Source organism: Glycine max, chromosome 18, assembly GCF_000004515.6.
Source record: "Glycine max cultivar Williams 82 chromosome 18, Glycine_max_v4.0, whole genome shotgun sequence".
Classification (NCBI taxonomy): domain Eukaryota; kingdom Viridiplantae; phylum Streptophyta; class Magnoliopsida; order Fabales; family Fabaceae; genus Glycine; species Glycine max.
The window spans coordinates 12,255,257-12,281,597 of NC_038254.2; the positions used below are offsets into that span (position 1 = coordinate 12,255,257).

The 26,341-nt window shown below is 33.1% G+C and overlaps 3 protein-coding genes and 1 long non-coding RNA gene across 6 annotated transcripts; 2 read left to right on the forward strand and 2 right to left on the reverse strand.

Moving 5' to 3' along the window:
* Window positions 1-10,743: 10,743 nt before the first annotated feature.
* On the reverse strand, window positions 10,744-11,864 carry LOC121174001 (uncharacterized). The gene is made up of 2 exons (XM_041011905.1): window positions 11,769-11,864; window positions 10,744-11,688 (listed from the first exon to the last, which is right to left on the reverse strand). The coding sequence occupies exons 1-2, from the start codon at window positions 11,832-11,834 to the stop codon at window positions 11,008-11,010; spliced, it is 747 nt and encodes a 248-aa protein (XP_040867839.1). The 5' UTR covers window positions 11,835-11,864; the 3' UTR covers window positions 10,744-11,007.
* Window positions 11,865-15,824: 3,960 nt separating this feature from the next.
* Window positions 15,825-18,491, forward strand: LOC102663216 (uncharacterized). 3 transcript variants are annotated; one of them, XR_001385993.3, is made up of 5 exons: window positions 15,860-15,958; window positions 17,105-17,171; window positions 17,496-17,593; window positions 17,779-17,878; window positions 18,054-18,491. It is a non-coding gene; the product is annotated as an uncharacterized lncRNA (long non-coding RNA). The 3 variants fall into 3 exon arrangements; XR_001385992.3 differs by lacking the exon at window positions 17,105-17,171 and having other exon boundaries at window positions 15,825-15,958; XR_001385994.3 differs by lacking the exon at window positions 17,105-17,171 and having other exon boundaries at window positions 15,832-15,930.
* Window positions 18,492-20,195: 1,704 nt separating this feature from the next.
* Window positions 20,196-20,587, reverse strand: LOC102663431 (uncharacterized). The gene is made up of 2 exons (XM_026126840.1): window positions 20,462-20,587; window positions 20,196-20,381 (listed from the first exon to the last, which is right to left on the reverse strand). The coding sequence occupies exons 1-2, from the start codon at window positions 20,585-20,587 to the stop codon at window positions 20,196-20,198; spliced, it is 312 nt and encodes a 103-aa protein (XP_025982625.1).
* Window positions 20,588-22,494: 1,907 nt separating this feature from the next.
* LOC100808060 (pentatricopeptide repeat-containing protein At5g15280, mitochondrial) lies at window positions 22,495-24,448 on the forward strand. The gene is made up of 2 exons (XM_026126841.1): window positions 22,495-22,681; window positions 23,262-24,448. The coding sequence occupies exons 1-2, from the start codon at window positions 22,495-22,497 to the stop codon at window positions 24,446-24,448; spliced, it is 1,374 nt and encodes a 457-aa protein (XP_025982626.1).
* Window positions 24,449-26,341: the final 1,893 nt, after the last annotated feature.

Consider the following 26,341-nt stretch of genomic DNA (forward strand, 5'->3'; position numbering starts at 1 on the left):
TTGATGTCTTTATTAATGCACATTCCTGATATGAAGCTAAAAACATTAATTGCTTATGGTGAATAAAAATGGGGAATCAGGTTGACTGTGGATCAAGCATATAAAGCAAAAGGCAATGGAAGAAATTGAAGGTGCAACCAGAGATCAGTATAAGCACCTGAGAAGTTATGCTGCTAAGATACTAGACAAAAACAAAAACAACACAGTCAAATTAAAATGTGACTTAACTCCTCATGGTCTTGTGTTTGAACGTATTTATGTATGCCTTGAGGTTTGTAAGGCTGCATTTGCAACCACTTGCAGACATTTGATAGGATTGGATGGTTGCTTTATGAAAGGAGAATTTGGTGGCCAATTGTTGTTTGCAGTAGGTAAAGATGGAAACAATCAAATGCTGTTGTGGAATCTGAAAATTATTCTTCTTGGAAGTGGTTTGTTGATCTTTTGCTAGCTTATTTAAATGGTATTTAGGAAGGATGTTGGGCATTCATTTCTTACCAACAAAAGGTAAAATTAAATTTGATACTATTATTTTAACCTACAAGAGTCTTGTATCGTTGCATTTCTACTATTATTTAATTTTTTCACTGTTATTTGTAGGGGTTGGTTGAGGTAATCAAGGAGCTTGGACATAATGTAGAACATGAGTTGTCTAGGAAACATTTATATGGTAATTGGAGAAAGAAGTACCCCGGAGCACATATGAAAGAATTAATGTGGATGGCAGATCGAGCAACTATTGTCCCTGATTGGGAAAAGACTATGAATCAAATTAAGACATATGATGCAAATGCATGGTAGGATCTGGATAAGTTAAACCCTGGTGCTTGGACAAGATCTGCTTTTAAACTAAACACCAAGTGTGATTTGCAAGTCAACAACATGTGGGAGGCATTCAACAAGGCAATTATAGAGTACAGAGACAAGCCAATTATCAGTTTGTTAGAAGGAATCTGATTTTACATTAGTTCCATAATTGTCAAGTTAAGGACTATCATGATGAGGTACGAGCGTACTATCTGTCCCAAAATTCAACAGATCATTAAAAAAACAAGAAAGCTTGTGAAGCATGGCGCCCACATTGGTCTGGTGATGTTGATTTATCTTTGTTTGCGGCATCAAATGGCATAGAAAAGTTTTTGGTTAGTCTAAAAGAACATACATGTTCTTGTAAAAAGTAAGAGTTAACTAGAATTCCTTGCCCTCATTCAATAGCATGCAAGTGGCTCAATGGTGTCAAACCTGAAGTCAGTGTCATTTCTTATTACAGTTGTTGTTTTCTGTTATTGTTATGTTATTTTTGGATTGTATGTGGTAGTTGTTTTAAATTGAAACTGTTTTGATTGCATTTGACAAGAAATATACTTTCTTGTCAACATATTCATTTATTGTGTTTCCATGTAATGGACCAAACTTGTGGCCTCTTTTACAAAGATCAGTCATGCTTTCACCAATGATGAGGATGACACTTGGAAGACAAAAAAAACAAGAAACAAGAGTAATGATGAGCCTAAGACTAACTTCAAGCTGCCAAGACAGTCAAAATCAGTCGTTTATAAAAAATGTGGGAAAGTTGGCCACTACAAAAGGACATGTAAAGGCAAGACAACTATTGCTAGGAACATTCCAAAAGGGGGGAATAATGTAAATATTACTTTCAACCTATATTTAAAGTGTGTCGAATGAGTTTAATCATTTTTACAATATTTGCTTTCAATTTTAACAAAAATTGAAGACAAAATCAGCCTCTACCTCCAATGTTGTATCAAAGAAACAGAAAAATGTTTCATGTACAAATAGGACCACAATTGTAGGAATTGAAGGAGGTGAAAGTACTAATCTAACACAAGAATCAAGAATTAATTAATGGAGTCGGCATGGAGGATTGAAGCACAATTGGATTATCTGTTAAAGTTTTTTGGATGTTGAAGTTAAATGTTGTGGCTCTATTTTTTGCTAGTTCAAGTTACTGTTTAATGTGGCTATGTAATGCACTCTTTATCTAATTATCTTTTCTTGCTATGATTAAGCTATTTTTTAATGAGGCCATGTAATACACTCTTATGTAATTATGTTTTGTTATTATGTTCAAGTTCCTCTTTATTGTTCATTGTCATATTTGTGCTATGGTGATATTGTGATCTAGTCTAATTAGATGCACATATTTTTGGTGTAGTTTCTAGCCCATTGACCATGAAGCATGGTTACAACTAATAAGTAATCATTTCTAAGACGAGCTCAAATTTTGATTTTTGAGAAACAAGGTTCAACAGCTTGCACTAAAATACCCTTTTAGGGATAGTGATATGTCGTTGTTAATAAAGTTGTACAAGTAGAATTGTGGAAAATAGCTTGTGTTTGTATGGTTGTCCACTACTTGCATGATAGTTTGGTGTCTTTTTTCAATCAACCTTACCTACTTGAATGTGGAAATAATTGCAAACACGCCACTAATAAGATCTTCAAGATTAATTCGCTAATGATTGATCATTAGTGTGAAAACATATTTTGTGTGGGAGAATTAAACATTTACAAGCCATGAATGGAACATTTAATTTGTGGAATCTATGTAAACACCAGGTGTCTTCCAATAAATATTCATTACACTACTACAAAAAGCAGTTTTAACATCGGTTTATTAACATCGGCTTTGGATAAAACCGATGTTAAGTTAAACGTGGTGGCATATTTGTAAATAAAATATCATTCTTAACATCGATTTTCCAAAAAACCGATGTTAATGCATACACGTTAACATCGGTTTTTTGGAAAACTGATGTTAACATATCATGCGTTAACATCGGTTTTTGAAAAACCGATGTTAACATCATTAGTTAACATCGGTTTTTGAAAAATCATATATTGCGTTATTAATTATATTTTAATTAAAAAAATATAATAATTAATAAACAATAATAAATTCAAAAGGTAAACATTTAAAAATTAAACTAAATTTTTAAAATGAATTTCGTAATTTTAATTTTATTATTTCATGATTAACATATCATGCGTTAACATCGGTTTTTGAAAAACCGATGTTAACATCATTAGTTAACATCGGTTTTTGAAAAATCATATATTGCGTTATTAATTATATTTTAATTAAAAAAATATAATAATTAATAAACAATAATAAATTCAAAAGGTAAACATTTAAAAATTAAACTAAATTTTTAAAATGAATTTCGTAATTTTAATTTTATTATTTCATGATTATCATTTAAATATAACATACATTTATATAAATTATTTGATATTAGTTAATTTGAAAATAAAAAAAAAACTATTTTTAATAATAGAGTTTAACTTTTATAGAATTTTTATAGAATGTTGGTAAAAACAATTATATCATAAAAAAATTAAAATTTATTACTAATATATTTTTATTTAATTATTATAAAAATAAAAGAAATTCTTCATAAAAAGGTAAATGGAGAATATTGTTTAAAAATTCTATGAAATCCTACTATATTTATATTATCGTATTATCTTTAAATTAAAAATAAATTAAAATATTTGTATACATTAATTTGATTTATTGAAAATATATGTTACAGTGGTTTAATTTAAATAATTATAGTTATCTCTTATATTTGTTGGATTTTAAAAAAATGATATTTTCATTATTTTTAAACAAATTTTTCAGAACAAAAATAAAAATATTTTCATGAGACACGAAAATTATGTTTTAAGTCTTTAAATTTAGAGTTAATTATAATCCACATGTAATTTATTTTTATTACATTTGTCATTTTTTTATTATTTTTAACCTCATTTGTTAATTATGTGAATTTTTTGTTAATAAATTTAATAAAAAAAATATTTAGGAAAGAAGAAACAAAGAAAAAGAATTATATTTAAATAGTGATGAATTTTTTTGTCAAAAGTTATTTTAATACTCAATTAAATATATTTTAATACTCATTTAGGAAAGAAGAAACAAAGAAAAAACATTTCGGATTAATTATTTTCAGTCTATTTTTTTGAAATTCTAATTTTAATATTTGAACAAATATTTGGTTTGTCAAAGTCTTCAAACTTTTCTTTATCTTTAGATTTTGCCGTCAACTTTATTTGTTTGGCAAAATGATGTTATGATAAACATTGAGACTATCACATGTTATTTTTAATTATTTATGAGGTCTATTTGTCTAATATTTAAAATTATTTTTCAATAAATAATTTCAACTAGACCCATTATTTAAGAAACTCACAATTGTATGTTATTAGAGAACATAATAGTTTGCTTAAAAAAAAGAAAGAACATAATAGTAAAAGATTTTAAGTGTAGCATAATGTGTATGATCCATTCAAAAATTACTTCAACAACTCAATAAGCAAGCAATTCAACACAGTAGATGTTCTTAGGTCGTTTTGCATTAAATAAAAAAATATATATTAAAATTTATTATTAACTTGTGTTAAAAATAAAAATCTCTAAACATGAATTATATCAACCAAAAATCTCTAAACATAAATTATATCACCCAAAGAGAACTAGCCAAGAGGTAATAATCATTTCTTTCATTTTCTTATTCATTTTGCTTATTCATAAGCTTCCTTTTAAAATTTTGTTTCTCTACTGAGTTTCATTCATTTTTTTCCCACTTTTCATAATTTCTTGGAGCTAGGATGGATCTGTTGCTTAAAAATAATTATTTAAGTTCCTGAGTTATGGTGAATTGGTGATAACTCATTTTTTTTTAAGAGTTGCAAGGGTGTGAAGAAAAAAAAACAGAAAGAAAGAAAATATAAATAATAATTTATTTTTAAATAATGGCAAAATAAAGAAAAAAAGTTAGTAATAATTTGAAAAAAAAATATTTTTAATTCAAACTTTTTATTAAAATATTTTTAATTCAAATTATTTTTAATGCTATACAGCCTGGAATAGTCCTCAGTCAAAAAAAAATATCCCACACGAAATTCTATGCATCTTTAAATATTTGGATGCTTTTCATTAGAATTTGATTTGGATAAGTTATAAAATTAACTCTAAATTTTACCTATAAGCAACTCGTACAGGAAAAAAAAAAAAAAAGAAACATAGTCAAAAGTGAATTTCAAAATTGGAGGCTACTATAATTGAGATTGAGTGGAGCGTTGTGTGTGCAGTGGACGCGCAGTTTTGCATGAAGAGCATAGTTGTGGCAAATTTACTGTAGGGAGTTGCTTTTGAAAACTATTTACGGAAGAGGGTTTCTTTTAAAGAAAATTACGAGGGGGTCACTTCTGGACGTGGGTGCCGCCATTGACACTGGCGGGAAGCTTGAACCGCCAGTGGCAATGGCGGGATAGGGGGTGCCGCTATTGGCATTTGCGGGGCAGGCTGACTAGGAGAGAGGGGGTACCGCCAACAGCAATGGCGGGATAGGCTGAGTAGGACAGAGGCGAGGGTACCGCCATTCCTCCTGGCAGGACATGCCTACGGTTCACATGGCGGGATAGGCTTCTGATGATGGGACTGAAGCATGGAAGCGTGATGACTGAAGCCTGCACCTAGGGTTCACATGTTATCTCTGAAATTTTTTTTTTATGCTAGGGCTAGAGTTCTACTTCACATGCATGCACCCAGTTGTTGCTTTAGAGGAGACTAGGGCACTATATTGCATAGGAAATTAGAAATCACAGAGCTAGGCATGTAAGGCAGGCATCAGAAATCACAGAGCTAGGCATGTAAGGCAGGCATGTAAGAGGTGACTTCCATACAGACTTACTTTAATAATGGTGTGTAAATTTACGTTGTAGATAGCTTTTTGCTTTCTTTAAATAGAGCAAACTTGCAACCACCACACACTCAGCACTTGCAGAAATTTGAGACTGAAGAGAGTATTGTGAAAGAGGAAGAAAGAGTTTCTTTGAAGTTTGATTCTATAGTAAGGATGTTTTATATTTATTTAAATACAGTTTTCTTTCATTTTGTTTATTTATCATGTAAAAATTATTTATTTTGAAGTAACAAATATTATGGTTAGAATGAAATTTGAAACTCAAATTTAAGTGTATTAATTTTGTAAATTACATTTTAAATTTAAAAATTATTAGTAGTAATTATTTGTAAGCCTTTTTGTTAATGGTTTTTGCGTCTAAAGTATTATTTGACATATAATTTAATTTAAGACAAAAAATAATTACATGTTATTTCTTAAGTATTTTGTGGTTTGGTCTGAGTACGAAGTTTCATTTTACTTGTAATAAAATTTAGTATAAGTTAACAAAAAGAAATTGTAATTTTAATTATAAAAACAATAAGAAAAATATTACCAATTTTAAAAGTCTCGTTATTTAAATTTACTAACATAAAAACTAGCATGGGAATAACAATTTTTCGTTACTATATTTATTAGTAATTTATTGATTTTTAATAATCTTAAAAGAAGTTTACTTGGATTTTTAGATTATTTTATACTTTATGGTAAATAAGAAAAATATTGAGACTGCAAACTAGCACTAGATCAGGTCTAATACTTCTCCAATTTTTGAAAAATAATAGGTGAATATTTTATCTCTCCAAGCAATCACTAGTGCAGAAAATTAAAATATATAGTTGAATTAATTCTTTAACACTCACTAATTTTGTATCTCTTTGTTTTTATCACATATATCATATTAGTTATTATACTTGAATTGTATATATTTCTTTTATCTCCTTGTCTCACTAAGTTTCAAATTAGTTGTTCATCGAGTATTTTTTGTGCCTTACATATACGTGCATGTAGTTTAATTAATTAACCATTGAGAGTATTTAGTGGAGATGGAGAGCAATTACGCCTTATTTGTCTCTCCTCCACTCCTATATATAGACAGTATACTTTCCTACTAATTTTCTCATATGTATATATATGATATATCCTTCATTACCGAATCTCATTTGAGTTAAGTAAGTTGTTCTAGTTAATTAGTACTGAAAAACGGCTTCGAAGATACAAATATTGGGGCGCCTAGGCGTGTTGGCCATGTTCCGTCTAAATTTTTTTTAAGTGTAATCCTTTCATTTATAACCCTTCCATTTTGTGTCTGTCTGGAATTTTTTTGAAGTTGAGGAATTTTTCATAAATTATTTAATTAGAGTAATTTTTTTTAAAATAAAGTATGAATGTGTAGTTTAAGTTTAATAGAGGAAGCAAATAAATATTTTATATTTGTATCATCGACAAAATATTTAATTGAAGTAATGATTTTATTTGTTAGACTAAAATTTGAAGGTAAAGTTTAAGTGAATTAATTTGTTTGATTAGAATTTTTATTATAAAATTAGTATGAGTAATTATTTATTTCAAAACTACTATTGTTATGATTAATTATTTTTAATTTTGATGATGTAGGTATATCATGAATTCAATTATTACAGTGTTGTATTTCAACGGAAGAGTATATGAAGACAATGATGGTGTAATATTTGAAGGCAGTAAAAAGGTCATTCAGATTAAACGCGGAATTAGTTTCAATGCTTTGAAAAAAAATTTGGAAATAAGGTAAAGTTAGAAAATAATGAAATTATTTATACTATAAGTTGTAGATTTTTAGTTTCAGGAAAATATGTTGCGTTGCAAATTTGTGATGACGAAGATGTTGAAACTATGATCGAAAGTTTTCAACAACAACAAATGTCAGTTCTAGAATTGTACGTAGAAAAGGATGTTGCTGGTGGTTCGATGTTTCATGCTGCAAATTTTGTTATGTCATGTGGACGTAATGTATCTCATCATGAGTCGGAACTGTCAAGAAATATAAGCAATTTACATGATGATGATGATGATGATGATTATCTTGCATCTAACTCATACGTTGAAGAGTCTTTCGATGAAGATGATAGTGATGATGGAATATCTGATACAGACAATGAAGTCACTGACATCGTTGAACCAGTTTCAATTGTTCACCCAACCGAAGGTAAATGTTTGTGAAATACAAAATTAGTTGAATACATCTATCTTTTTATGAGAATTGTATTTAATAGTAACTAAATAGGAGTAGTTTGTTGACGTGATTTTTTTAAAAAATTATTAGGTGTACCACAAATTCAAAATCCATTTTGGAATGATGCTATGCATTATAACAATATCAATTGGAGTCATCCGGACGAGGAGGACATTTGTGGTCTGGACATGCCAACGACTTTTAATGTTAGACAAGAATTATATGTTGGCATGGATTTTGACAGTAAAGATGCGGTAAAAAATGCACTGAAACAATATGTGATGAAGGTGCATCAAACTTTTAAGGTTGTTGAAACGAAATCACACAAATATATCGTTTGTTGCCCCAACAACACCGAAGAGTCTCCTTGCCCTTTTTATATGAGGGCAATTTTATCCAAAAAAACTTATGCATGGAAAGTGACACAATGGGGTGGACCGCACACATGTCTAAATATGACTATGACTCAAGACCATGAGAAGCTTGATTCAAATTTAATTGCGACTTGCGTAGTAGGTACGTTTTTTATGTTCATATTATCCTACTTTTGTGTTATTTGTTATTTTAATTTGTAATTTTATTTTATTATTTGAATTACAGGCATGATCAGAGAAGATCCATCAATAAAAATTTCTTTGATTCAAGAAAGGATAAATAGTGAATTTTCCTATAAGGTTTCATACAGAAAAGCATGGATGGCCAAACAAAAGGCGATTGCAATTGAATATGGCGATTGGGAAGAGTCGTATGCGAAACTCTCGTCATGGCTAACACACATGCAAAATCATTCTCCTGGCTCTTACTTTCAAATACTACATGACGATTTTATTGTTGGTAATAGGGTCAGTCGCAAACATCGTCAGTTTCATAGAGTATTTTGGACATTTGGTCAATGCAAAGAGGCTTTTAAGTACTGTAAGCCAATCATACAAGTTGACGGCACACATTTATACGGCAAATACCGTGGGACCCTGTTAATGGCCACATCGCAAGATGGAAATGGTGGTGTTCTTCCTCTAGCATTCGCCGTGGTCGAAGGCGAGACACTAACAACATGGTCATGGTTTTTGGCCCACTTGCGTGAACACATCACAGATAAGAATGGAATTTGTCTAATATTTGATCGTCACGCGAGTATAAAGTCTGCTGTCGCTAACGAAGCACTTGGTTGGCAACCTTTCCACGGTTATCATGTGTACTGCGTCCGACACATAGCCAGCAATTTCAATCGCAAATTCAACAACGCGAAACAAAAAGAGATGTTCAAGAAATTGGGTAAGGTTTATTTTATACATTAATTTAATTTGAGTTTGATGTCTACGTACAACTTTTGATGATAACAAATTTGATGCAGCGTACACTCCTTGCAAGCATGTGTTTGATCAAAACTTAGAAAAATTTCGTCAGTTGAGTCCAGCCATAGCAAGATGGATTGACCGCATTTCAAAGGAAAAATGGAGCATGGCTTACGATACATCTGGACGACAATATGGTCACATGACAACCAACCTATCAGAATGTGTGAATAAGGTGTTGAAAGATTGTCGCAGCATTCCAATAACAGCGTTGGTCAAGTCAACATATAGTAGGTGCCGAAAGTACTTTGTTGATCGTGGTCGCCAAGCCCAAAGACAATTAAGAGAAGGCCAAGTTTATTGTTCTAAGCTTGTTACAGAACTTAGGAAAAATCAAGAACAAGCTTGTTCGCACATCGTTCGCGTGTATGATATCCACTCGACAAGGTTTGAAGCAGAGGAGACCTTCAATCCTATAACGCAACGTGGCGGACAAAAATGGGCAGTTAACTTGAATGGCCATTATTGTCAATGCGGAAGGTATTCTGCGCTTCACTATCCATGTTCACACATTATTGCAGCTTGTGGTTACGTGAGCATGAACTACTACCAATATATAGATGTTGTTTACACCAATGAGTACATCTTAAAAGCATACTCCACACAGTGGTGGCCTCTTGGGAATGAAGCGGCAATTCCTCCTTCTGATGAGGCATGGACACTAATCCCTGACCCAACTATAATTCGTGCGAAAGGTCGGCCAAAATCAACAAGGATAAGGAATGAGATGGATTGGGTCGAACCATCTGACCACTGACAAAATTGTAGTAGATGTGGAGCTGAAGGGCACAATAGGCACCGATGTCCAATGCAATCTGACCGTGGGAGTAATTCATTTAATTGATTTATGTATGTTACATGACTGACTTGTATTGCTTTAGGTTTTGTTCAATGTATTTACTTGTTGGTCTTCAATGAAATCGTCAGTTACTTTTTGTTGAATGTGTGCTTCTAATGAAATAAAATTACATTTAGAAGTTGAAATAAATGGAGTGGATCAATCGAGGTTGAGTGACATTGGTGTTGATCGTTAGTTAGAAACGTTAGTGTCTAAGTATTTTGTCTACCTTAGTTTTTTTTAACTATCTACAATGACAAACTATGGACTTAGTCATTATGGTTTAGTGTCTAAGTATTTTGGTTTAGTGTTTAGGGTCTAAGCCTTAGGTTTTAGTATTTAGAACTATGGGATTAGGGTTTATGCTTTATGTTTTAAGTGTTAGGGTTTAGTTTTTTTATTTTAAGGGTTAGGGTTAGATTTTAGGGGTTAGGGTTAGGTTTTTTATTTTAAGGGTTAGGGTTTAGTTCTGAACATTTTAGGGGTTAGAGTTAGTTTTTTTTTATTTTAAGGGTAAGGGTTTGGTTCTTATTTTTTAGGGTTAGGCTTAGTTTTTATATTTTAGGGTTAGGGTTTAGTTCTAAACATTTTAGGGGTAAGTACTTATATTTTACAGGTTAGGGTTAGTTTTTCTATTTTAAGGGTTATGGGTTAGTTTTTATGTTTTATGGGTTAGGGTTTAGTTCACATTGATGTTCATCGTTACTTAGAAACATTAGTTTTTTCCTTTTGGCTACCTTAGTTATTTGGTTTAGGGTTCATTGATTATTATAGTTTGATACGCGACATAAATTGTATCCATAAGTAAGCCTTAATAAACTGAATATCATACATTACGTGTGAAATTCAAATGACAAATATACAACAAAGCCTTAATAAACGGAGACATGCAAATCATTCATTTTGGTGTCCATGATGCCGTGAGGATGTGCCACATGGTCGATCCCATCTTCGTGCTTGGCGATCAGGATTTCTTCTGCCCCGATGCCTCCCCGCTTCTTCTTCGTCAGCCTCCGCAGAAAATGCGTGACGCAAATCAACACCGAATAAGTCACCCGTATTAGGTATTTGTCCCGGTACATTCCATTGTGTTCCTAATGGGGCATTAGGTGTTGGAATTGGGCCATGATATTGCTGTGAAGGGGTCATTGTGGGCCATGAAAAATGAGCTTGTGTTTCCGCAACACCACCGAACGATTGCTGGCTTGCAGAAGTATCAGTGTGATGACCCTGAAAAGGATACTGATACATCTGTGTCGAATACTCAGCAAATGTTTGTGGCGTGTAATACATTCCATGGCCACGCTCCGCCATTTGTTGGGAATATTCTTCCGCTTCAACAGTGTCCCTTCGTCTGTCTATGCCCTGAGTTTCAATACTTGACTGAAGCATGTGAAACTGTTGTGCAGGAAATTGATGCTCTGATGCGGGACCATGTGACACTGGCTCAGTGACTCTCTCTTGCTCTTCGGATAAAATTGTAATTTTTTCCACATAAGGCACGAGATCATCAACTGTCCATGTATTCCTCCCTTGAGGAGACACCATGTATTGTAATGTCTCCGCAACTTCAGCCTGCAATTATAAGGGTAAGAAAATTAATGGCCATCATTAAAAAAAGTTCAAGTTAAATATTGAAAAAAATTAAAAAATACCAATGTAGCCGTCTTTGCATTTTCTGGGTCAACAAACATCTTTGTCTTTCGCCTATACCAGACCATGTAGTCCGAGTTAAAGCTCAATAGGCCTTCTTGTCGGGGATAAGCACCGACCCTAAATGCATGGCGATTATTCCACTGATGAATCATTGGGGCGAACAATTGCCCCCAATTTTCGTCATGTTTCCCTTTTAATGTTATGCCATGAATGTTTAAGGGTTGTGAAGGAGACTCTGGAACTGGTTGCTGCATCCCAAATTGTCTCAACACTCTGTCCGGTTGGTGCCACTCAATAACTTGGAAACAAATTAGTGGCACCACTGCGTACCACGCGAGACTTCCGACTAAACAAATGGGAGGCAAAAATGATATAACGGTTGATGGGTAAGGCTCCCACACAAACTGCATATAACAACATAGTTGTGAACATTGTAGTAAAATAACACATATAATTTTTTATTTTACAAATACAATAGCATGGTTCTTACCTCATGACGTTTCATAATATCCAACTTGCGACGATAAACTTTCACATCATCATTGCCGATATGTTGGTTTCCACGTCGCAGCCACCTACAAAGAATAAAATTTAATATACCCTAAAACCATTTATTCTATTGAAATGAAAGACGTTGTTAAAAATGACTGACCTGTGCCCTAGTGGTGTATTTTCTACTTGGGAGGAGTCCTTTTTGGAGCCAGGTTGGACATCGTTCCCATGCCCACAATTGTAGTAAGATGCACATACCTTCGATTGATTTAGTTTTATAATCGGTGGCACTGCACATCTCTCTGTATAGAAAACCAAGTACGGCAACTCCCCATGCATATCGGCCACATTCTTCAAAGTCACGTAAAAATTGAAGGTACCTTAGCGAAACTCTGTTACTGGTTTTGTCAACAAACAAGACACCTCCAATGAATCTCAGTATCCATGCACGGGCAAACCTTCGTACTTGTTCTTCGTCGTCGTCATTATTTATTTGATCAAAATGGTAGCCAGCCAACTTAATTTAACCACACTACCTTTAATTTCACCTTCTTGTGGTCTGACTCCCAATAATTCCTCACATAAATCAGCCCAATCAAGATTTGTTGGACCGATTAATGGTAAACCATCCACACTTATACCTAACAATACAGAGACGTCTTGTAGAGTAATAATACACTCTCCGAATCTTATGTGAAATGTATGTGTTTCCGGCCTCCATCTTTCTATTAGAACACTAATTAATGAGGCATTTATTTTTAAGTATCCCATCTTGATGATCCAGCCGAAACCATATTGTTGAAGAAAAGAAAAAATTTGCTCTGGAATTTGTTCTTCCCCTTGATACGTGGGGACAGCTCGTCGTCTGATATGTAATTTCCTTTCTTCTTCCCCATTCCAAACATGTTCTGAAACATGCTTAGGTTGCATCCATAATACATCAGTATCAATGGGACCAGACTTAATGTTAATATGTGATGAAGATGATGATGAAGATGTCATTGCTACTGCAAAATAAAATTTAATACATGTGAAGAAAACTTTAATTTATTAGTAAACTTTAAATATATAACAATAAATTTGTAAAAAATCAAACTAGCCAATTTTTAATATATTCTATACATAAATTAAAATACATGTGAAGAAAACTTTAATTTATTAGTAATTTTTTTTCTATAATTAACAAATAAATAATTGAATAAAATATGGACTAACAAATTATTTATAATACAAACAAATATTGAAATGCAAAAAATCATTTCAACAATATATATACAAAAATAATAATAATGTACAATGTATCATATATTTAATCACGTAAATTTTCTAAAACAAATAATATTAACCTACAAATTAAAACTAACAAATAATATATATAGCATTCTAACTAAAAATAATTAATTCAAATAATATTAAATTATCAACTCATTTATTTAAAATACAAAATTATAATATTAAAAAGATAAATTTATGTGTGTCAAGTGTCTAATATTACAATTATTTATTTAAGTGTCAAATATTTAATATTACAAAAACTAAAAATTTACATGTGTCTAAAATTTATAAATATATACCTAAAGCTAATATTAACTTGTGCCTAATACTAAAAAATCTAATATTACGTGTGTCATCCTAAAGTATCATGCATGTATATATATTTATTAGGCTAAACTATCATTCGTCTAAATATATACCTAATACTACAAAAGCTAATATCACATATATAAAATTTAAGAATATATACAACAACTAAATATATATACACGTAATATTTTTATACTAACTAAACAAATATATAATATTTTTTTCAATTATACTTACTCATATAATTTTTTTGACGAGAGATTAAGTTATAAAATAATTTCTTATTTAAAACTCATAAGAATAATTAGTTTGTCAACCCCCCTGCAAAAGTACATCATATATTTTAATTCTACGAATAATTAAGAATACAATTAATTTAGATTCTATAGAACATATGTATAGTATACAAATAAAATAAATTTAGAAAAATAATTGAAACAAGTTGATAAGAAAGAATAATTATTTTAGAAAACTTTATATTTCTTGAGTTAGAATATATTTTATTTTACAGATATTTCTAGAATTCATAATAAAATGAACATTCTTTGATAAAAAAAATTAATAATAATATTCTATGCTGTAATTACTACTAATACTAAAATATTATATACAATAACCAAATATTATTTTCAACCAAATATATACAATAACCAAATAATATCTAACAATATATACAATAACTAAATAAAATTTTAATTCTAACTAACCAAATAATATTTTCATACTAACTAACCTAACATTGGAATATCTATTAATACGTAAAAAATAACAACACAATAGCTACTCATACTAACTAATTTAAACTTAGAACTTTTGTTAATAATAACTAACCTACTATTTACATACTAACTAACTTAGAATATTTGTTAATACTAATACTAACTAACTTAAACTTATAATATATATTAACATATTTACTTTGAAAATACTTACCAGGAATTTATGTCCAAGATAAGGGTAAGGGCACTTGAAGGATGAAAGCACAGCAACAAGGATGAAAGCATAGCAACAAGCACTAAATTTGAAAGAAATTTGAACCACGAGCACAGCACAGCAAGCACAGCACAACAAGCACAATAAGCTCTCACACTCAAGAAGAAAGAAAGAGAAAGAAAACTCAGTAAGGTAAGGAGAAATGTAAGCCTAAAGAATGAAGTTCAACCATTTTTTTATAGCTGAAAACTTGAACCCCAACGTTCAAGATTTTTTAACGTTCACATGCTATACTAGGCTTTTCAGAAACTGGAAACCCTAAACACTGCAAGCTTGAGCCTAGCTATCTTCTAAACACTACAAGCCTGCAAAGTGCAGACCTGGAAGCCTTCACGTGAGCCAAGCCTATCCCGCCAGCTCCAATGGCGCAACTTGACCTATCCCGCCGGCTCCAGTGGCGGGACTGCCCACGTAGGCATGTCCCACCAGGAGGAATGGCGGTACCCTCACCTCTGTCCTACTCAGCCTATCCCGCCATTGCTGTTGGCGGTACCCTCTCTCTCCCCCTCTCTCCTAGTCAGCCTGTCCCGCAAATGCCAATAGCGGCACCCCCTATCTCGCCATTGCCACTGGCGGTTCAAACTTCCCGCCAGTGTCAATGGCGGCACCCACGTCCAGAAGTGACCCCCCTCGTAATTTGTTTTAAAAGAAACCCTCTTCGGTAAATAGTTTTCAAAAGAAACCCTCTTCCGTAAATTTGCCCATAGTTGTTTTTTTTTTAAAAGAGACTATTCCATGAACAGAGAATATTTTCAAATTTTAACATATTAACTAATAAATATTTTATAAGATATACCTCATAAACTAATTTTATAATTCCTGATTTTTTTTATGCGACAAAGATAACTATAAACAAACCTCACCCTAAATGAGATAAGTGCATTAACTATGACACGAATTAATTAATTAATTATTAATTATTAGAAGTAAAGAAAAAATTGAAAAGTGAGCTGTCTTCAACATACGGGGTTTTTACGTACACAAATACAAAACAATATGTCCACAGTCCACTCCTCACTTTCTCTTCTCTCGTGCTTTATCCGTCCATTCTCTCTCTCAATCTCATTTCTCTGCCTCTGCTTCCATTTCACCGTAAGTTCTCATTTCTCCGTACCTCACCGTAAGTTCTCATTTCTCCGTACCTTCCATTTCATTCTCTCTTTACCTCTCCTTCGTGTTCATTTCGCTCTTCTCTTCTCTTCTCCTAGGGTTAGGCTTTTCCAATTAAGGTGCATTTTGAACTCCATACCTACCGATTAACTACAATGTAATCGGTGTTTTATGCTTTTCTTCATTTTAATCTACGAATATTATTTGATGATTATTTGTGCTATCGCTTAACTCGTTGTTTATGTGTAGTAGAGTTAATGTTATCCGAGTTGTAGCAACGGATAAGGAAGCGTGGATTTCACACTCAGGGTTTATCCTCCTTCACTATTTTCACCAGTGGCTGGAACTAGAATTAGTTTAAATTCCATGCAAATATTTAGTTTCATGTTGCTGCCGTTTACCGTGTTGAGTTGAATGGAGTGTGAATTTAGTTTGGAGAAAGAAATTGAGGGAATAATCACTAATGCAGTAGTGCTGGTTTCAAGTTAGTTGCGAAACGTTAATTCGGATAGTAGAACTTACCACGGAGCTTCACTAGTGGTTTCTAATAATTATTTATTAGTTTTTACGGATATTGATGATCTACAGCCTACAAAATCCATAATATATTTATTTATTTATGAGTTAAAATAAAAATGAGAATTTGAAAGGATAAATGAGAGGAGGAAATAGAGATGACTTGTGTAAAGGGTAAATGACGCGTGTCCAATTACAGCTGTATCCCAACTCCAAAGGCATGTAAGATTGAATGGTGAATATTAGCTCCTTTCATCTCTTTCTCTGTGTGTTTTGTAATTGGATATTGTTAGGCAATTCTTTTAGAATAGTAGAATATGAATTAATAAGGTTCCCTTCCAATGGCAACTCTCCACGCATTAGTGAAATTTTGCACAGTGCAGTGCAAAGCCTATGCTGGAAGCAAATGTGAGGATGCGTGTTTTTTTTCATGTACGTGTCACACTGCTTAAACTTATGTCAATTGATGGCTACCAAAATATTTAGCTCTATTAGGTAGGTATGCAGAACGGACATGGTGACAAAAGATGCAATTTTCTGTTATGCTTTTGTCCAATTTAAGAAATTGCTATGAAAAGGCATTTGTGCATATTCAAAGTGCAATTTGCTTACTTGTTTGTGAACAACCGCAAATATGTAGTTGCTGACAGTGGCGTGCTTAAGAATGTGTTGCTGTTCTTCTCTGCTTCTTGTGCACATGAATTTAGGTATATAAGCTCTTTATTTACTTGGAATTTCTAATGGTAGATGAAAGAACATATATAATAGCTACAATTTGCCTAGGTTGTTGTTTTTCCTTTTTTCTTTCTATTGCCTTTCCCTTGCAAATTAATGATGCTAACATTATCTATGATATATTCCAACTCCTGAGAAATTCCTTTACTGTCTAAATAAAGTAATCATTGTGCGAGAATTTGTTTGTTGAAATGGTTCGGGGGAAGCATTGCATTTTTTTTCTCCCACTTGTATGTCAGCTTCAGAAAATTAACACTTTGATCTTGCTTTTCTATTCATTCATGGTTTCCTTTCAGGGTATTTTTTGCAATATTTAAACTAGTTAATAGAAGAATATTATGGCTGTTTCCATGAGAGATTTGGATCTAGCTTTCCAGGGAGCTGGACAAAAGGCGTATCCTGCTTCTTGTTAACATATTCTACTTTTCACTATTTATAAGATTTTCATATTTAGAAGATTTTTTCAAGTTTTCTGCTTCATTTGGTTCCGTCATATGCTTAATTTAATTTGATGCTTTAACGTTTGATCTGTTCCCAGTAGTCCAGTACTTGTGCATTATTTTCCTTAACCATATATAGTGGACTTGAAATATGGCGTATTGAGAATTTTAATCCAGTTCCTGTCCCAAAGTCCTCTTATGGGAAATTTTTCACTGGAGACTCCTATGTGATCTTAAAGGTAAGCCATATTTTGAAAGTGATTATTCATACAGTGTTAGCCTCATGTTGGTATATTCTGTTTCGGGATGTTTCTATTTTTGTTTATTATTGCATTGCATGGACATTGTAATTTAAAAGCAATTGTTGTTCCCAGCATGAAAAAAATCACAATATTGGTATGTAATGGCATGTAGATCAATTTCCGTCTTCATTTTTCTTTGGAGCACAACTGGAAAAAACTCTAAAAACCACAAGCTCTAGAAAAAGGAAGCATTTGTCAGAACCTTTATCTGAAGCACAACTGGATATCAATGGCTTAGCAACAAGTTCACCAAATGTTCATCAAACGCAAGTAGGAAATAAAATGTAGACAAGGAAAAGGAAATGATACTTTATGCAGGAGCCCTGTTTAACCTTTTCCTAAGGCTTCAAATTACAGTATCCATCCTTTTGTGAGATTGAGATCCCATGAGATGATCGGCTAGGATCTCGATGGATTTGTTTCCATTTAGGAAGGTAATCATAAAATATGTGCCATTGTATTTTTTAAAAATAGCTTTCCAGGTATTAATCTGGTGAGTTGTTTTAGTGTTGCCCCTCTTGCAAACACTAAACTAAAAATAGTTCACTTATTAGTTTTTAAATTTTTAGATTTTTTTTGTTTTATTTACAGAAACCCCATTCCATGTTCCAAAGGATGTTTTTTCCTCCTTTTAAGGGGGTTTACTAACCGTACAAAAAAGAAAAGAAAAAAAATGATGAAAATAGGGGGAACATTTATTTTTGTACCTCAGGATTCAATGCCATTACTGTATTAACTTGCTGGCAACCTTAGTAAATATTGCAACTTATGTGTTTGATTGTTCAGAACATATGGATATGGCTCTCATCTTGCATTGATTGTGTATAGTTTGACATTCAAGGTGGTTGTTTTCGGCAATGATAAAGCCGCTATGTTGGCCGATTTTTGGGAATATCCTCATTTCCTTGAAATAAAACTTTGTTGTTATGGATCTGTGATTTGAGTAAAGAGTGGGATGGGACATCATATCTTCCAATTGCTGCATGCACGTTGATTAACTTAATAATCTCTTACTATTATGCACGTTGTTATTACATTATTAATTTATTTTTTTATTTGATCATGTAGTATTTTAATGAAGTTAGACCATTAGAAGCAGAGAGATTCAAGGCGCTTCGTATCCAGTGGGCACAACATTATCTAAAAGTTAGAAATCAAACATAAGATGTTAGGCAACTATGTAACTTTAGGTTACTTAATTACTTTACATACTTTGCATTACAATTTTTACAATTGTTGTTTCATTTTAACATTGAATAACCTTTGTTGATAGCTAGTTTTCCGCTAAAACCTATTTGAAAGCAGAATGCAAATGATATATGTTGTGTGCTGTGTGGTTTGATTTTAAATTTACAGGTTAAATTTTGGTTTTTTTTGGAAAAATAGAGACATTATTTAAATTTTTTTTTTGAAAACAACATCGGTTTTTTGGAAAAATCGATGTTAACGAATGTGTTAATTTGACAGTTAACATCGGTTTTTTTAAAAAACCGATGTTAACGATATTAACATCGGTTTTTTGGAAAAACCGATGTTAGCGAATGTGTTAATGTTGACAGTTAACATCGGTTTTTTAGAAAAAACGATGTTAATATTGAAAACGTTAACATCGGTTTTTTACAAAAAACCGATGTTAACTTACTTTATATAACCGATGTAAGTAATTTTACGTTAAAATCGGTTTTTAAAAAATCGATGTTAACGATAATACTATCAACGTCGGTACTTTCAACATCGGTTCAAAAACCGATGTTAAAAGTCATAAATAACCGATGTTAAAAGCATATTTTCTAATAGTGTTACTCTAGTATAAGCCTTTGAAATTGTCGTCTTTGTCCAAACAAAATTGACCCATTATATGCATATATCAGGTTTATGATATTTTACATCCCTGCAATAAGAAACAATTATGATAATATGCAAATGGAATTTATCCTCTTTTTGTCAAAACAGAATTGAACCATGGGATCAATATAGATCCATTCACTAATTTTAATTATTGCACCAGCTAAAAAATGAAAACCAAACAAAGTTGAACACCAAATAAATACCAAAGTTGAACACCAATAAACTCTTCTATCATTAACTAACCATTCAATAATTACAATTTGCAAACTAAAAACACCAACAAGCAACTTACCACTATTACTTTCGTCCTAAACCATTACATAATAAAAACGCCAACAAGCAAATTGCCACCATTACATCACATTCCCTTACTACATAATAAAAACACCAACAAGCAAACACTGACCTAAGACAAAACCAATCCAATCCCTAAAAATTTTCCCTTCATCTTCATATCACTGATCTTGTTTTGCAAACCTTTTTCCCTGACCTTCAATTCATCAACCTTCTTCATCAATGCTACAATGATTCTCTTCTCACGACTATTGACAAGTGAATCGTGCCACTCAAAAAATGAACACCCTTTTTCTACCTGTAACCTACATGGGCAAAATAAACACAAAAATCAATACACAAACCAAAACATAACCAACGCTAAACATTATTCCTTACCTTATATGAACCACAACCATAAAAATGTCTCACTGGATTATCCTCAGTCCATGATGTCACCAATGGAGCCTCTACACTACACAAACACATCATGCGAGTTTGGGGATCAAAGGTATACGACGACATGGAAAATGTGACAAGGAGGTTGTTGCGACCATGACCACAAATTTACAAATAGGATGAGGAGCTTGCTTCGCTTTGGGTTAAAGCGAGAGGAAGAAGCTTACGAGTTAGGGATTTTGCAAAAATCCAAGGTTAGGGATTTTGAGGTAAGTTTTTACAAAAGAACCTTTTAGAGTGATGACAGGGAGAAGCTTTTATGGTTTTGAGGTAAAAAAAAATTACCAATGAGGATTAATTTCGTGCACCTATTTTACGTCCAATAAAATCATGGCACGTGACCATCAATGTGAACAATTAACCGTCAACATCCAATTTTAAGGTCAGTGTCTCAAATAACTAGATTGCAAGAAGAGGGTGACTCAATTGGTGAGTTAAATTGGAAAAAAAAAGGGGGTCGGTGACAACAATGCCTCCTCTCTCAAACCCCACTTATTGAAGCTCTCCCTCGCGATCCCCGGAACCACTCGCACGTGCTGGAGGCTCCCCGCGTAGGGCCCCTCGCACGTGCTGCAACTCCTGCAGGCTCTCCAGTCCCACAGCGTCACTGTCGAAAAGGTTCGATCTTTGTGGGAAATTTTAAAATGGGGTGCTCACAAAAACGTGGCTTTGAATTCCAAGCACCCTTCACAGTCCCTTGAAACCATGGCCTCTCTTCTCGTGCAAGTGCGGTTGTTTGAAGAAGCCGAGGACTTGCTCTTCGCGTTGGAAAGTAATGAGATTTTTTATGAACTCGTTAAAGGGCATGTTGCTGCGAGAGATTGGGAAAAGGGTGTTTTTGTGTATGATGTTATGAAGGGTCGAGGGAAGGTTCCTTCGAAGGATTGTTATGGTGTTTTGATTGATCTCTTGGTGAAGGTGAAGAGGATGTGTCTTGCATCTAGGGTGGCTTTTGATTTCGTGGATTTGGGAGTACCGTTGAGTGGTGATGAAGTGAAGGTGTTGGAGAAGGTTATGGTGCAGCTTTGCGTTGATGGGAAGATTTAGGAAGCAAGGAACATGGTGAAGAAGGTGTTGGTTCTTAATTCTGAGGTTAGTAGTTTGGTTTTTGATGAGATTGCGTTTGGATATTGTGAGAAGAGGGACTTTAAAGATTTGCTTAGTTTCTTTGTTGAGGTGAAGTGTGCCCCTAGTGTGACGGCTGCTAATAGAGTTGTGAATTCGTTGTGTAGCAGTTATGGCGTAGAAAGGGCCGGGTTGTTTCTGCAAGAGCTAGAGAGTTTAGGTTTTAGTCCTGATGAAGTAACCTATGGGATATTGATTGGTTGGAGTTGTCGCGAAGGGAAGACGAGAAATGCATTGAGTTGTTTGTCAGTTATGCTATTGAAAAGCTTTGTGCCGCATGTGTATACTTATAATGCTCTTATAAGTGGGTTGTTTAAGTTAGGTATGTTGGATCATGCACGGGACATTGTTGATGAGATGATTGAGTGGGGATACTGCCTGATATTTCGACTTTCAGAGTCCTTATTGCGGGCTATTGTAAGTTTAGGCGGTTTGATGAAGTGAAAAGTTTGATTCATGAGATGGAGAACCGTGGATTGATTAAGCTTGCTTTGATGGAGAATACGATTTCCATGGCTTTTCTGATTTTGGGCTTGGACCCTTTGAGTGTGAAGTTGAAACGAGACAATGATGGGGGACTTTCGAAAACAGAGTTCTTTGATGAGGTTGGAAATGGACTTTATTTGGATACAGATGTTGATGAGTATGACTAACACATTAATTTGGATCTTGAAGAATCCATGGTACCCAACTTCAATTCATTTGTAAGGAAGGAATGTAGCGATGGTAACCTGAAAAATGCATTGGTTTTGGTTGAAGAAATGCTTTGTTGGGGACAAGAATTGCTATTTCCTGAATTTTCAAATTTAGTGAGACAACTTTGTTCATCTCTTTCACAAATCAAGTCAATGACCAAGCTTTTGGAGCAAATGCCAAAGTCTGCCCATAAACTCGACCCAGAAACTCTCAATTTGGTTGTACAGGCATACAGCAAGAAAGGCTTGCTTTCCAAAGCAAAAATTATACTAGATGGAATGCTTCAAAACGAATTTCATGTCAAGAATGAGACATATACTGCCATATTAATGCCTTTATGTAAGAAAGGAAACATGAAGGACTTTAGTTATTATTGGGATGTTGCTTGTAGAAATAAATGGTTACCAGGTTTGGAGGACTTTAAATGTCTTCTAGTCCATATCTGCCATTGGAAAATGCTTCAGGAAGCATCACAATTTCTTGAAATCATGCTTTTATCATACCTTTATCTAAAGTCTGATATATGTCATGTATTTCTAGAAGTACTTTCTAGTACAGGTCTTACTGACACTGCACTTGTAGTTTTAAAACAACTGCAACCTTGTTTCAACTTGGATCATACTGATTATAATCATCTTATAAGGGGTTTATGCAACGAGGGAATATTTTCTCTAGCCTTTACAGTATTGGATGATATGCTGGATAGATGTTTGGCACCTTGTTTGGATGTTTCAGTCTTGTTAATCCCTCAATTGTGCAAGGCTCATAGATATCACAAAGCTATTGCTTTAAAAGATATCATTTTAAAAGAGCAGCCTTCATTTTCTCATGCTGCAGATTGTGCATTGATATGCGGATTTTGCAATATGGGGAGCACGGGGAAAGCTGACACTCTGTTCCATGATATGTTTGTCTAAAGGGTTAACTCCAGATGATGAACTGTGTAACATAATTATTCAGGGCCATTGCCAAGTTAATGACTTGAGAAAAGTGGGGGAGCTACTGGGTGTTGCAATAAGAAAAGATTGGGAGCTATCCCTCACAAGTTACAAGAATTTAGTACGATTGGTTTGTAGGAAAGGTAGAGTCCAGTTCGCACTGAGCTTAAAGAACCTTTTGCTTGCACAATGTCCACTTGATGGGCTTATCATATATAACATTCTTATGTTCTATCTTTTGAAAGATGGAAACAGTTTGGATGTTAATAAGATACTAACTGAAATGGAAGAGAAGAAAGTTGTACTTGATGAAGTTGGTCATAATTTTGTTGTATATGGTTTCTTGCAATGTAGAGATTTATCTAGTTCTCTGCATTATCTAACTACCATGATTTCAAAGGGACTTAAACCAAGTAACCGCGGCTTGAGGAAGGTAATAAGCAAGCTGTGTGATGCTGGGAATCTGAAAAAAGCCCTGGAGTTGAGTCAAGAAATGAGATTAAGAGGCTGGATGCATGATTCTTCCATTCAAACATCTATTGTTGAAAGCCTTCTTCTGTGTGGTAATATACAAGGAGCAGAAACCTTTTTGGACAGGATGGGAGAGGAATCTCTAAATCCTGATAATATCAATTATGATTACCTTATCAAGCGTTTTTGCCAGCATGGAAGATTGAACAAGGCAGTTCATCTTATGAACACAATGCTGAAGAAGCATAACATTCCAGTTTCCACCAGTTATGATTTTATCATTCATGGATTCTGTGCACAAAATAAACTGGACATAGCTTTGAATTTTTATTCTGAGATGTTGAGTTGGAATCTCAAACCAAGAATTGATACAGTGGAAATGCTTCTCCATAGATTCTGCCAAGATGGGAAGACAGAACTAGCAGAACAATTCCTTGTGGACATGAGTCATGGAGGTGAAACTCCAACCAGAAAAATGTATTGCCCTGTAATTAAGAGTTATCACATGAAAAAGAATCTTAGGAAGGCATCAGAGCTCCTGCAAGCCATGCAGGAAAATGGCTATCAGCCTGACTTTGAAACACATTGGTCTCTCATAAGCAACTTAAACAGTGCCAAAGCAAAGGACACTGATAATGCGAGCACGGGATTTTTATCAAGACTTCTTTTTAAAAGTGGCTTTCTTCAAAAGAAATGATTCAAAGAAATAGCCCTTCTGTTGTCAAAAGGGGTATTTGTTGGTTGTATTTGTAAGAATGTAAGTACACTGTACATTGGACTTCACTTTTTGGGAAATGAATTTGGACAACAATAGTTATCAACAATCAAGAGGATCTGTTAATCACTTTGAGTGTAACAATCCAGTTATAAAGTGACTTTATCCTCTTTCTATATTTGGATTGGGGACTTCATGTCAACATCAAATAGTTTTGGAATAAAATACACACATCCTTAGTTTCTTTGCAGTATGCATTATTTCTATAATTCCTCCTGGAAAATAACATAAAATCTTCGTACCAATATACCATGTTCAGCATTCAGCTGTTGTTTTTTTTTTTAATTTGTTTTGTCTGTGGGAGAGATAATACAACAAAAACAGAAAAACAGACTAACTACTCAAACAGTAAACACTCCCAAGGGGAGAAAATACTCCTCTATTTATTGGAATTTTTCCACAAGAGAGATATAAACACAATGGACTTGTGGTTCTCATATGCTTACTAGAATTTTTCAATAGGAGAGATATAGACACAATGGGCTTGTGACTTACTGAAATATTCAAGTAACTGGAGAGAATCACAACCCCCCATCAGGTCTACAAGCAGCACACTGTGAAGAGCATGTGGCCAGTATGTCTTAGTTTGCACGGGAATATCAGCAACAGCCCCTCTCCTTGTTCGCTAAGTAAATTAAACTGGTGTTCAAACACACTCATAATATTGCCTTAGTGGTGGGTATATATTATTTTTGATGCCCATGAGCCAAGCCTATTGAAATTTTGTAATCACTAGTACTTTCAATGTACTGTTGAAAAAAAATGAATATGATCATTTGCCTTGTGACATGTATATATTCACACAAGATTTTATAGTTTGAGAAGTAGTAGCTACCCCTCTTTGTTTTTATTAAGAAGATAGTAATATAGCTGTGGAAAAAAAAAATTGACACATATTCATGACTCATGAGAGATGCTTCCAAGAGACCGTACTAGGGCATTTGAAACTGCATCAGGTCAAATAATACGTTCACTATTTACGTTTAAGGCAAAAGCTACTTCCAATAGTTTTATAGCATGCATGGATCAGATTTTATTTTCCTAGAATTAATTCCAAAGTAACAAATAGTAATTTTTTACTTTTTTAATGTTTCACCATTATTTTGGATCTTTGAATTAATTCTTGGTAGCTATCTAAACATGTTATTAGACTTTCACGTTTTTAACATAAGTTTTGAGCTTTGAACGCGAACTAAAACATACATGTTTGTTTGAGCGAAACACATTAATATTACACATAATCGTTAACATCAGAGTGAGATGTTTATGTTCAATGTATTATTAAGATATCATGAACTTGCGATTAGAAGCACTCTGCATCTTACGTAAATAAAAAATTAAAAATCATTTAATCCCAACAAACTTTAGCATATTTAATAGATAAATTGGTTTCTTAAATATGTTGCCACGGATTTGATTTTTAATTATGTGTATGACAAAGATTTTATTAAAAAAATATAATATTAGTTAAAAATAAACTGGGTGTAAACAATAAAAAAAGAACCTTTTAAATACCATAGTTGACGTAACTTTTTTTTAAACATATGTTCAAGACTCAAAAGTACATCTTTACATTTATGTGTACAAACAAAAAAGTTTCTGAAATCTATAAAAAAAAAGTCTCTGAAATTCAAATTAATTCATCTTATGTTTAAATAAATTAATATAATTAAAATTCAATGGTTTTACGTGAAAAATGATTATATAGTAAAATATCTTACACGGACATTTAATTATAATTCATTATATATGATAAGTTTGTTAACTTTTAAATAATTATCTCAAAATAATTCAAACGATAATTTATAATTGAAT